The sequence below is a fragment of the Lepisosteus oculatus genome, chromosome 6, assembly GCF_040954835.1.
Source record: "Lepisosteus oculatus isolate fLepOcu1 chromosome 6, fLepOcu1.hap2, whole genome shotgun sequence".
Lineage (NCBI taxonomy): Eukaryota > Metazoa > Chordata > Actinopteri > Semionotiformes > Lepisosteidae > Lepisosteus > Lepisosteus oculatus.
In genome coordinates, this window is record NC_090701.1 from 308,698 (window position 1) to 321,195 (window position 12,498).

Here is a 12,498-nt window from a genome sequence, read left to right on the forward strand (position 1 = left end):
TCTTTTAATAAGGTCGATTGCTCTTTTCTAATTTCTTTTGCATCCATAAATATGCTTTATCAACTTTAACAAGACTACTTTTCAATGTAACTCCTTCACGTGATATTGGTTGGGAAGATATAAAAATCAGGTTTTTGTCCTTTTTAAGTTTCAGACAATTCTAAGCAAGATTTATAAAATGATCTGACTCTGCGATAGCCGAAATAAAAAATCAGTACCTAATAAGAATTTAGTTTCTAATCAATTTATATTTTCACAAAACAGATGAATTCTCCTAATTGAGGCAAATCATTTTCAGGTTAATTGTCTTTTGGGGTGTAACTATGGGGAACCATGTGCCAATAATATGTCTGAAAGTCAATAATTACAGAAGCTTTATAAAACATTGAGCACATTTCTAGAACCCTAGACGTCCATGTGCCTTTAAGGCAACATGTTTTCACATCCAATTATCTTGGATGGTCATGGTCATTAAATATTAAACTATTAAAATTACAATTAATAAACTACTTTTGTGAACTCAAACTGCATATTTTAAACTTGCACAATGCATACTATCCAATAGTAGTGTTCTTTTTAGTAGTTGCTGAGTTCCGTGATTTATAGTTTGTTTTTCTTGTTTCTTTTGTAGCTGCACCTAGGCAATGTATTGATCTCTTCTTTGATGAAAAATATTCAATTGAGCCTTCATGGGAATGTAAATTCGACCACATTGAAGTTCGAGATGGGCCATTTGGCTTCTCCCCAATAATTGGACGCTACTGTGGACAGCAGAGTCCACCGTATATAAGATCTAGTGGCCGATATCTTTGGATAAAGTTTTTTGCTGATGGCGAATTGGAAACAATTGGGTTTTCTGCCAGATACAACTTCACTCCAGGTAAAGATAACCTTTTATTCATGTTTTAATTTTCACAAAACTGTGTACTCTCATATCTTTACATTTCGATTTGTTTGGGTTTCCCAGTGTTATATGCGTGTAACTTGTTTTCGTGAAAACCCTAGCTAGTTACACCACTATATTGTTTGTGTCCTTGGCTGCTCTCAAATTCAGGATATGAGAGGTTGCTTACATCTTAAAATTATCTGCTTCTGCATCACAAATTCCTTATTTACTATAGTTTACATTTTCATATGCTGTAACATATATTCTTACTATTATATATTAAAATGTAAACTATGCAGTTGTATGCTGGAATAAAATGATTGTTCTCTGGCTTTTTCATGTGGACTCTGGCTTTGAAACAAAGCCCACAGGAGCTGTCCATAGTGCTGAAGCCACACATTGTCAGGCTGGTTCAGGATGCCCACCATTAAATGAGATAGATTGGCCAGATAGACTTCTCTCATTTTTGTATCTGCTGCCATAAAACAATGAGAACAATTCAGACATAGCATATGTACTCTAGAAGTGTATTTTCTGTTTTAATATCTAATTAAAAATAATGATTTAACATGCTCATTTAGCATTTTAAATGTGGCCTATAATACAATCCACCATGCTTTTGAATGAAGGAATTTTTAACCTTCTGTTCCAAATTCTGCTTTTCAACAGCTTTATGATTGACACCAAAGCCACTCAGCAGTAGAGTAACTGCTGAATGGTACTGTATGCTTAAAGGCAATGGTTTTAATTTTCTTGATGCTGGTGACATAATGAAAGAAGGCAGTTTATGGCCAGACAGTTTAATCAGGAAATGTATTTACCCCTTCATCAAATAGGCTTTGTTCACCTTCTGAAAACATATAGTGTGTCTAAATGCCATAATGTCAAAAAGCAGTTCATTGAGCTTCTTTAAATCCCCAAAAAATCCTGAAAGGAAAAATAAGGTTTTATATTATAAACATGTATGTAGTAATGCTGAAAAAAAGCCTTAAAACAGTATTGATTATGTCTTAATGGTGTTCACAAGTATTGAAGCCATCTGTAATTTGCTGTACTGATGTATTGATTATGTTGGATGGTGTCAGGGATGATGTCTTTGATGGTTAAGACCTTCAGTCTCCAGTACTAAGCAAGCATTTTCTCAGGGACAATTGCTCAAATTAAAGGACAGTAACAAAAGCCTTCATCTAGTTGGCAAGATGAGACAAACCTTACAAATAATATTCAGTAGTAATGGAAGAAAAGTAAATGCTTATCATTTACTCAATAAAAATAAAAAAAACTAAATAAATTATTTATTTGTAGATTTTGTGTAGAAAAACTGAGGTATATGGTGAATCGGGCATTTGGGAGGGAATTTTGGGTTAAATATTATTTCCTTTGTTAAGCAAATATTATAAAATCTTTTCTACTGTATATTCATTCTTTGCATTAACAAAATTTCCATCAGCTGTTCTCAACATTCAACATTTTTGTATGATTTAGAGGTTAACTGAATTGTGCCAGAACATAATTCCTCAGAAATTAGAAATAGCACAACCTTTTGTCTCAAGGCTTTTCTAAAATCCCTTCTCATCACTCCATGATATTGCACTTCAACTCTTATACTATAAGAAGATTTTTTAGTTCCAATGGAATTGGTTGTAACACTTGAATAAACTATAGTACTATTCAGAAATATTGGTAAGAGATCTAGAAAAACATTCTTCCTCACAGAGCTCCTAGAGCATGATAATATATGGAACATTTCGAATAAGACATTTGGCTCCTATATCTCCTTTGGTTTCAAGTAGTTAATTATTTCCAAGATCTCATTTTGATCATTTTGTGAAAGCAACCAGAGAAGCAGGTTAGATGGTTCTATACTCCCATGACCTTTGGAGTAAAACAAGGCACAGGACTTAAATACACATCCTTTTATCTTCCTCTTGGGTCTTCTTATTTGTGCTTCACTGTTCACTAGGTTGATTTTGTCTTTGCTTTTGAGGATTTGAATTGTCAGATCCCACATTGTCTTCTCCATAAAACGTAATAAGATTAATTTCTTTCAGTCTGTAGTTTATTACTTATAGCACTAGAGTGTATCCGGCTGCTCTTGTCTACACTCATTCCAGAGGAGGAAAATGCTTTTGGAACATGGTGATGAAAAGCGTACACAATTTTCGAAATGAGATTTTAGTAGTGCATTGTACAATTTTTCATAACATCCCTTGGTTTAGATTCTGCACATTTAATTCTATATCCTAACTATTGTTAGATATAGTCAGATACTGAAGGCTCACAGCTGTCTACCCTGTTATCTTTCCCCAAATACTAGGTTCTGTGTTTAAGAATATGGGGATATAAGTGTTTTGAATATATAGTAGGACACACTGTGTCTTAATATGAAAAAAAGCATTTGTATAGTGGAACATATTTCCAGAGTCAGTGATATTCTGCTGTTTGCCAAGAGGTTCCACAATAATTTGTCAGCTTTATTTTCAGATGAGTGAACTGTGTGATACATCCATGTGGGTAAGTCATTCAGTGCAAAAAAAACTACTGAAGCCTAAGAAAAATCCTGAGAGGAGATGTTGAACTATAACAAATAACAAAGAGAACCACAGTGTTCTACTTTTCATCCACCTCAGTATAGAGTATGTAACCTGTTTGTGGAGATAGCCAGAGACATCTAGTTCTTGAGTTAACCTTATTCTTCTTCTTGAGCACAAGGTATTTGAGATTGTATAACCAAATCAGGGGTGGCGCAGTAGTTAATACTGCTGCCTTGCAGTGCTGGGATCCTGGATTCAATTCCAGGCCTGAGGTGTTACAGTCTCTGCAGGGCATTTCTGTGTTCTCCCCTTGGTCATGTGGGTTTCCTCCAGTTGCTCCTGGTTCCCTCCCGCACTCCAGAAACGGAAAACTGAGCCTGGTGTGAGGGGTCCCATCCAGGATGTATCATTCCTTGCACCCATTGCTTGCTGGAATAAGATCCAGCTCCGACATGTCCCTGAATTGGAAGAAACGGTTAGAAAAATGGACGGAGAACAAAATCAGGTGATCAGTCTAGCTTCTAGCTTCTTGGTGGCATTCCATTTGGCATTAGCAGCGATGTTTTGTTCAATTTAATTATTTTCATTGATTATATCATATTTCCAAACTTCACAAGAGGCAAGAGGCTTTCCACAAGTTAATCACTACCCCCCCCCCCAGTCCCAGCCTTCTTACTAAAAATAATCAAAACCCAAAACCTTAAATTCTGATTAGAAATTGAATATAATAAACATAAGAAGTAAGTCTCAGCTATTGGACAGACAGATGTCATGATGCTAGTGGCATTAGGTTTTAAATGAAGACCTGTATACCTTTGAAATACAGGTCTTTGAAAGAAATTACTTACTTTAGGTAGTTTTTGGGTAGTTTTGTAATAATTACATACTGTATTAACCAGATAGGTCAGTTGAGAACTGACTAATGTATAATAACACCTTATACTTGGAAGAAGAAACAAAAATGTATACCATTGTAGCACACCAGACAAAGAGCTGAAAAACTGCAGAAAATATTTTTTCATTCTTACTGAAAACACAGTCATCTACAAGGGTGAATAGCTGGAGCCCTCTCAGCTCATTGTTCTGGCAGCTGTCAGCTGCAAATTGAAGTGACTTGTGCTCAAAATTGGTAGTTGCACTTGGGTGGTTCAAATTCATGAAAATACTAGATCTTGAATTGTAAGATGACACAGAACTATAATGATATGAATCTATGAAGGTATTTTCCCTATTAAAGAAAATTGTAAATAAACTCAAAACAGTGAAGCATTTGTCTAGTGTGCAAAAAGTGCCAATCAAACAGAAATATCAAAAATATAAATGCAAATAGAGGCAACAGGATTGGACATGACCAATTTAAAGCCTTCCTTCCTGTTTGTTTCACCTTTGACTGGGGCACTTTTGTGTGGGTGGCATAGTGACACAGTGGTTGGGACTGCTGCGCTGCAGTCCTGAGGCCCTGGTTTCAATTCCTAAGGTGCTATCACCATGGAGTTTATATGTTGTCCTGTGTTCACATTGGGTTCTGCTCCAGTTTTGTCAGTCCAAAGACATGCTGGTAGGTTAATTGCCTCAGGGAAATTTGACATTGGTGTGAGTATTGTTTTGTTTGACTCTGTGTATGCCCGGCAATGGACTGGCGTCCTGTCCAGAGTGTATGTTGCCTTGGACCCATTGCTTGGCAGAATAGACATCGGCTCCCCTGCTGCCCTGAATTGGATAAAGCACTTAGAAAGCAGATGGATGGATGGTGCACTTTTTCCCCTGAGTAAATTCTGTTGTAGTTTATTAATCAAGGTTCATGAAAGATTGTAAGATTATTTTATTACAGTATTGGTTTGTAAACAAGCAATATGTGACAGCTGTGCTGCACATACTGTAAAAACAAAACAACTGTGGAATCATTTGGAAATTTTAGGAAACTAATTTTCTCCAAATTAAATACTTCAACTTGGTTTCTTAGATCTTGCATCATTGGTGTAATACTGTGACAGAGATTTGAATAAAACTATACACCATGAATAAGGAATGAAGGGCTGAACTGCAGGCATTATGTCAACAGTACTGGAAAGTAAAATTGGTTTGTTTGTAGCGCTAAAGAACATAACAGCATTTGTGATACTGAAGCATCCAGGAATACCCAACAGCATTCCAGCATACTGTAATTTCCAAATCTTAGGATGAAGATGCTAGAGTACTGTTCTGACAGGCCATCACTGAGACATGTGATGTCAAAGCTGCAGCCATCAGTCTCCTGGTAACTCATCTTGTCTTAATAATATATGAGTCCATTCATGGATTTTATTCCAGTTTTAACTTACAGGTGTGTAACAGAATTTATACATGTAGTCTGTTTCAGTCGTAACTGTAAAATACATGTATTCTGTGGTTCAGAAAAATAAAGTATGCACGACACCACAAATACCAACAATACAGGGCTTCAGTATTTTCCCTCAGTTATATTGTGTCAATACAATCGGGAATTGTAACAGAAAAGTGGACCCACAGGACGAAGTTGGGCTTGGACAGCTACTCAGAATTGTGTGCCGACTGAGTAGAATCAAGTAACTGGACAGGTCAAACCAGCCTTTCCTTTGTCTAAGTTAATCTGAGTGTAAAGTAACAAGTTTTAAAACCAAGTATCATGGTGCCACAATAATAAACACAAATTAAACTGAAACAAATATATTTAAAACTGAATATAACCCAACTATCACGTGAAATAAAAGGGTTTGACAATGTTCATTGCAATACTTAAGGTGAAACCCTAAGCTAAGAGATAGGCTCTGCCATGAGTTCAGAGCCTATGAGCCACTTCTTCAAACCATCTGTGCTGGCTCTTTAGCTTCCCCCACAAGCTGTGCCTCTGTGCGCATCTTCAGTCATTCATCATCTGCAAATGTCAAACCACAAAGACAAGCCAGAAAAACTTTTGCTGAATATGGGATTCATTTTCCTAGGACACTTATCTTGCTTTGTAATTAAAGGCCCTTTATTTTCCTACTCGCAAATACCACATCTAAACAAATTAGCTCTTATAGATGTTTCTTTCAAACTACTGTTTACTGTCACAAAATGTGAATTTCATATTAAATGATGTTCTTAAACATCTTGACACAAAGTGCTCCACAGCGTAGTAGGAAGAAGCATCTCAATAACGTGAGTAAACCAGGGGGAGGTAACACAATATAGATGCTAAAATGTAACCATTAGCTGCAATTTTTAGAGAATGATTATTGGTTAATAAACTAGTATTAAAGTCCTATGTAGTATTTTCAGATTTGTGTCTTATGTTTAATGGGAGAGTGAAAATATTAATACTAATTTAGATGTATAAAAAAGATGAGATGGAAAATACCGTTGTCTTACACTTTGGGATTATTGGACATTCAGTTAAAGTCAACAACAGAGTATGAATACTTTTATCTTGTGGCTTTTTCCAATTTTTAAATTAATATTCTTGATATACAAATAGCCTAATATTCTTCCTGGCAAATTTGGTTTGTTCAAAAAGTTGATAGTGTTAAATCTGTTTCAAGTGTGTTGATAACCTTTGCTGCTTTCTAGGATTGAAGTGGAGACTGTGGAGGAGTATTAAAGTCTGTTCACAGTACTGTACTTTCTCTGCAAGCCTCTACTGTACATAAATTATTTAGATGGAATCAAGAATCCTTACTCTTCTCTTTCTACAGATTTTTTTCATATAATGTCCTGAAGAAAAATGAGTTTAATTGGATTCTTACTATAGTTATTCCTTTCCACCCTGTATAATAAAATCACATACTGTTTTTAATTGTGAGAGCAGTAGAGCTTATAACATAACAAGAATTGTATTTTTCCTTAGTGGAATTGGACTTACTGTATGTGGTGAGTTGGTAGGTACTGTATAACCCAGATCTGGTATAAGAACATAAGAATGCTTAGAATGAAATGAGGCCAGGACTGTGAACAAGGTCATTTGTGACACATGAACCACTACCACATCATCACCTGCTCTGGCTGGGAGCTTGTTGTGCTGTAGAATTGTACAGTAGTTGTCTATCTCGACTCTTGGAGGGTAACAGAGATTTGTAGATCTGTAGATCAGGGGCTCACCTACACACAGTACTAGCTGTACTATTTTTCATGATAAAGTTCTACCTCTCTCTTTCTTGCTTTTGCTGTGATGGTGACTCTAGGATACATCTTCATGTTCTGGCTTTTCAGCTTCTTTTCAGCTGCTTGTCTTGCTGACTCTACTCTTCAGGTTTGGCTCTACAGTGTCTGGCGCTTTACACCTTTGCTTATTTTATTGTGAGAATCAAGATAAATTATTAAAATAACACTATAACAGTTCAGGTGAGTAGCTGCATCAGCATGCGTAGGCTGCAAAGGAACAAGTAATAGGTTTATTCTATGCTGAAAAAAAAGAAAGAAAACACAACATTTTGGCCGTGGAGCCTTCTTCAGGTGCTCACACCTATTACTTGTTCCATAACACTATAACTACTATTTACTGTCAAAATGTAACATCCTGAATAGTATGAATAGTATCTATTTAGCATTCTTTTGGTCTATTAAAACAATAAAATTATTTTTATATCTGATTTACTATGTTTTTTATCCTAAAAAATCAAAATAATACTAGCATGATTATTATCTTATTAAATTATTAAGATTGCTCAACCACTATAATAATAACAACACCACTAATAAAGACTTTTATTTGTAAAGTGCCTTTTAGAACCAAAGGATGCTGTACATTAAACATAAAGAAAAATACAATGTACAATGAAAAGCAGGGAAAACAATTAAACATGAACAAACAGGGATATTCAGATAGACTGCAGGTCAATCAAACGTGGGCCTTAGTAAAGAGATAAGATTTCAGTTTGACTTTGAAGAGAGTCAGAGAATTTCTCTCTCGTAGTGTCTCAGGAAGGGCATTCCTTAACAAGGGAGCAGCAGTGACAGAAAAAGCATGGTCTCCGGGTCTCCACACCACATTTGGCAACTACAAGCAGTATGTCCACATTGTGCTATTAATATTCATAACAATTATAATGGATAATGTGCTAATATTGACCTTGCTCCAGCTTGTGTTTACAATGATGCAGCTGAGCTCAATATACAATTATATTGGCAGTACTGTATATTAAATATACTACATTTGCTTTTGTTTTGTTTTTCATTCAGACAGAAAAGATTTAGTTAAGTGGTTCTATGCAGAAATAACAAAAGTTACCTCTGCATTCAACACAAGATGTTTTGTGTGTCTCCTTTTCCTGAGGTGAGACAGCATGAGAGATTGCAGTGTGCCTGAGTACTAAAAAAGGTTGTGAGAGATTAAGGCATCTTGTGTTGAATCAGAAACATAGGGAGTCTTTGATTTATTTGCTCTTGAAAAACATTACAGACATATAAGTTTCAAATTAACTTCACCTGTGGTTTTCAGGTGTGACATAGCCACCTCCGGAGAATATGGGAAAAGAAATGTCAAAACAACCTAAGAGTGTATTTGTAGGGATCGAATTCACATATTTAAAGAACATTCTTAAAATCTTTACTTATATGAATTTAACATTTCTGAGACTACTTCACAGCCCTCTAAAAATGGATAATTTCCAAACTAAGTAATGTTGTTCAAAATTATCTATTTATATTTTTCACTATTTATTATCCACACTTGGAAGTTATTGCTCTGCAAAGATAAAAAGACTGCATGGAAAATCAATTTTCAGCAAAGAAGACCGCTTTGAGAGGTGGAGGTGTTTATAACCGAGTTCAGAGAGAGTTTTGATTGATTAGCATACAACCTTGTCTGTTTTTAAGGGATTAAAATAATGTAACAACTTCCAGTAAAACTGTCACTCGATCGCATCATGAGAGTTGTTGGGTTAGTTCCAGCTATACATTGTTTTAAAATAGACTAGTTTTCTTTTTTAAATATTAATATAATTTTCCCTGCTTGCATACTGAAGTAATTTAACCCTTCATAATATAATAACATTGCTGGCTTTTTCTGTACTGCAGGATCTTTATAGAACTTCTAATCTTTATTTCTTCATGCAAAAGAATAACAGTCTTTATGCCACTCATATAGTAAGAACTGGATATTCATTATTTCATTATTCCAAAATATATTGACTGCCTGAAGGATTGTATTAATTTTGAAATGTATTCAATGTCAGCTTTATCTGGGTTAAATGCTTTACTTTTAGTTTACTTTGTCTACTTTTTCAATAATCATATTTAAGAAGAGTTCTGAAGAATGCATCAGGCAGAAATTTAACAAAGGTAACAAACAAAGAAAATATAATAAATAAAAACTAAATAGGAAATAGCCAACAAAAGTGTGCTGTCAACAAACTGAACATACCAGACATTTCCACTGTGCTCTTAACCAGTTGAGTCTGTCAGCCTATCTGTTGTTTGACAGCTCTGTACTTTTAACAATAAATGTTTTGTTCTATAAGAAAACAGTACATACAGTTCTCTTGCATGCAGTGGGATGTTTTAAGCAAATTAGCGAAAAAAATTAAAATCTGAAAAAAGTTTCTTTCTTCATCTCTTGTTCTGTGATAACTGATTACACACTTGAAGTAATATGATAGCTATAGAGTCCGCTACATTTACAAAAAAATTAAGACACTTTTAAAGTACAAAATAAAAAGAAGAAGAATTTTATATAGAAACTTTCATGGTAAACGGTCTTAGAATGCTTTTCAATAACATATAAAACTAAATCTATCACATAATATTACATATACACAAATTAAATGGTAAATAAAGCAGGACTAAAAGCTAGAATACAAAGTAAGTTTAAAATTGGGTTTGAGAGTGCTAACTTACTGTCAGAATCTGATTTAGGCTGCGAGATGATTCTTATTCGCCTGAAGCACCAGAGCAGAAAGTCTGCTCTCCTAGGGTCTCCCAGGGGCGCAGCTTCTCTCAGTCTTTGGGGTTTTGTATTGGAAACTGAAAGAAGCCCAGAGGTTGAAGAGTGCTAACAATGTGTGGGTATAAAGGAGGTTAGCAATTCACTGATGTCACCAGAAGCTAAACTGTTCAGACCATTAAAGGTGAATGGTAGTATTTTGCAGTATTTTGAATTTTATTCTGAAATCCACAGAGTCAGCATAAAGGAGCTAAAACAGGTGATATATGCGCATCCATTTTAGTTTGGTTAAAATCCAGGCATCTGAGCTCTGAACATGCTGTAATTGTTAAGAACATGTTTGGATACACCATTAAGCACAGCATTACAATAACCAAACCTGGAAAATCACAAATGCATGCATTAGCTGTTCTGCATTAGGTTGAGAGAGACGTGTATGAATACATGCACTGTTACAAATCTAAGAAAACATACATCCACATCGCTGTGATTAGTAGCTTCAGATGTGATTCCACATCTGCATACCTGGACTGATAGCACGATCATCAGTACTGAAACTAAGGCTGACACTGTACGTTCATAGTGCATTGGAGAGAAAATAAATGTAAAAGCATAATGTTTGCATAAGAATTTGAAGAAAGCATAACTGTCTTCAAACTGAAGTGTGAAGTGAGCAATTTGGCAGGAGACAGTCTTTCAGTTCCATTCATTGGTTATACTGAAAGTGTGTTGAGGTGAATGATGAAGTGACAAGCCACATCATTTTCCAAAGACAAGAGTGGTAGATAGTGTGACTATTCACATAAATTGACTAAAACTAGTTTATCCCAAAGAGTAACAGCAATTTGCATCTAATCACCATTGCTGACCTATTAAACAAAGATATTGAACTGTAGTACAAAGTGGGTTGTATCTGCCTAATGTCATTCTGATTGTCTATCTAATCTGTTGCCTTCATTTCCTTTGTGTTTGGAAATCACTATCATTCTGCTTGATGAAACAAATCAGTGGTTCATGCACAGAACTCTCTTATACCCACAAAGGGTACTTTTAGCATTGCTTCAAGCGATCGATCTTTCTGTGTGTCTAAATGTGTTTCCTCCCCCTGAGCTTTTACATATTTTTCTGTCTTCGACTCACCGAGAGACTGGCAGCAGACACATACAGCGGTACTCTGTAACTGCTTTAATTTTCTTCTTTACTTAGTCTTAAGTAATACATCAGTTAGTCATTAGGGGCGGTATATATTTGAATAATTATTAGCATGCACGCTGTTGGACTGAAATAGAAAGTTTAGAAAAGGTTTCCGTCTTGTGTTTAGACCTGGAATTAAAGTATAGATATGTCTCCTAAAGAGCTTGGTTTTGTAAGTTTGCTCATTTTGATTCCTTGGTTTTATATTAATAATAGTACACTTTTGAGCCATTTACTTTTGCCTTTTTTAAGTATGCATTGTAAGACTAATTTCACTTTAAACTAAGACTGCAGCAGCTCTATCATTTTATTCTTAGCAGTTGTCTTATTTTTCAAAGTAATGGGTAAAGGTTCATTCTGTGCTGAATGGTTAAGACAAAAGAAACACAACATTTTGGCTCAGGAGCCTTCCTCACACCAGATAAACACAAGGGAAGGAGGCTCTACTGCCAAAACAGTGCGTTTCTTTTCTTTACCTTTCAGCATGGAATGAACTTTACCTGTTTCTTTGCAGCCTACGCATGCTGACGCAGCTCCCTGCTCATTTTTCATTGTTTGGTTGGTATTATATATTTCAGAATTTGAGGGAAAGTTTTTCTACAGCCACTGACGTAACTTTTCGTTTTAGTCTCTTATAAAATTTGAATTTAACACTCAGTATCACAAATAATTACAGAAGTATGTATGAAGTGCATATGATATCTTATAGATTAATGAATTTTTGTATACAGATTAAAATTTACCTACTACTATAAAACCAGCTACAGTATTGCTACCGTAGTTGTCAGGCAACCCTTCAGAAAGTGCCAGTATATAATAATTATTGGCAGTGATGCTACTGTACAGTTTTAAATATGTGATGAACACTATAGCTCCAGGAAGGGATATGACAAGTGCAGAAATATCAACATTTTAGCTCATGAAGACACGTCCTGTTGAGAGATTACAGCCCAAGTTTGTATCTCTCCAAGTGCTGTGTGTTTAACACTCTGTGAGAGGGGTTTGTG

At 35.3% G+C, this 12,498-nt stretch overlaps 1 protein-coding gene across 4 annotated transcripts in view; it reads left to right on the forward strand.

Moving 5' to 3' along the window:
* Positions 1-12,498, forward strand: part of neto1l (neuropilin (NRP) and tolloid (TLL)-like 1, like) — a 66,590-nt gene that overhangs the window by 2,822 nt on the left and 51,270 nt on the right. For all 4 annotated transcript variants that reach the window (XM_015355031.2, XM_069190839.1, XM_015355029.2 and 1 more), the window contains exon 4: positions 632-880. In XM_015355031.2, coding sequence (XP_015210517.1) covers positions 632-880 — 249 coding nt within the window. The remainder of the gene's footprint in view (positions 1-631; positions 881-12,498) is intronic.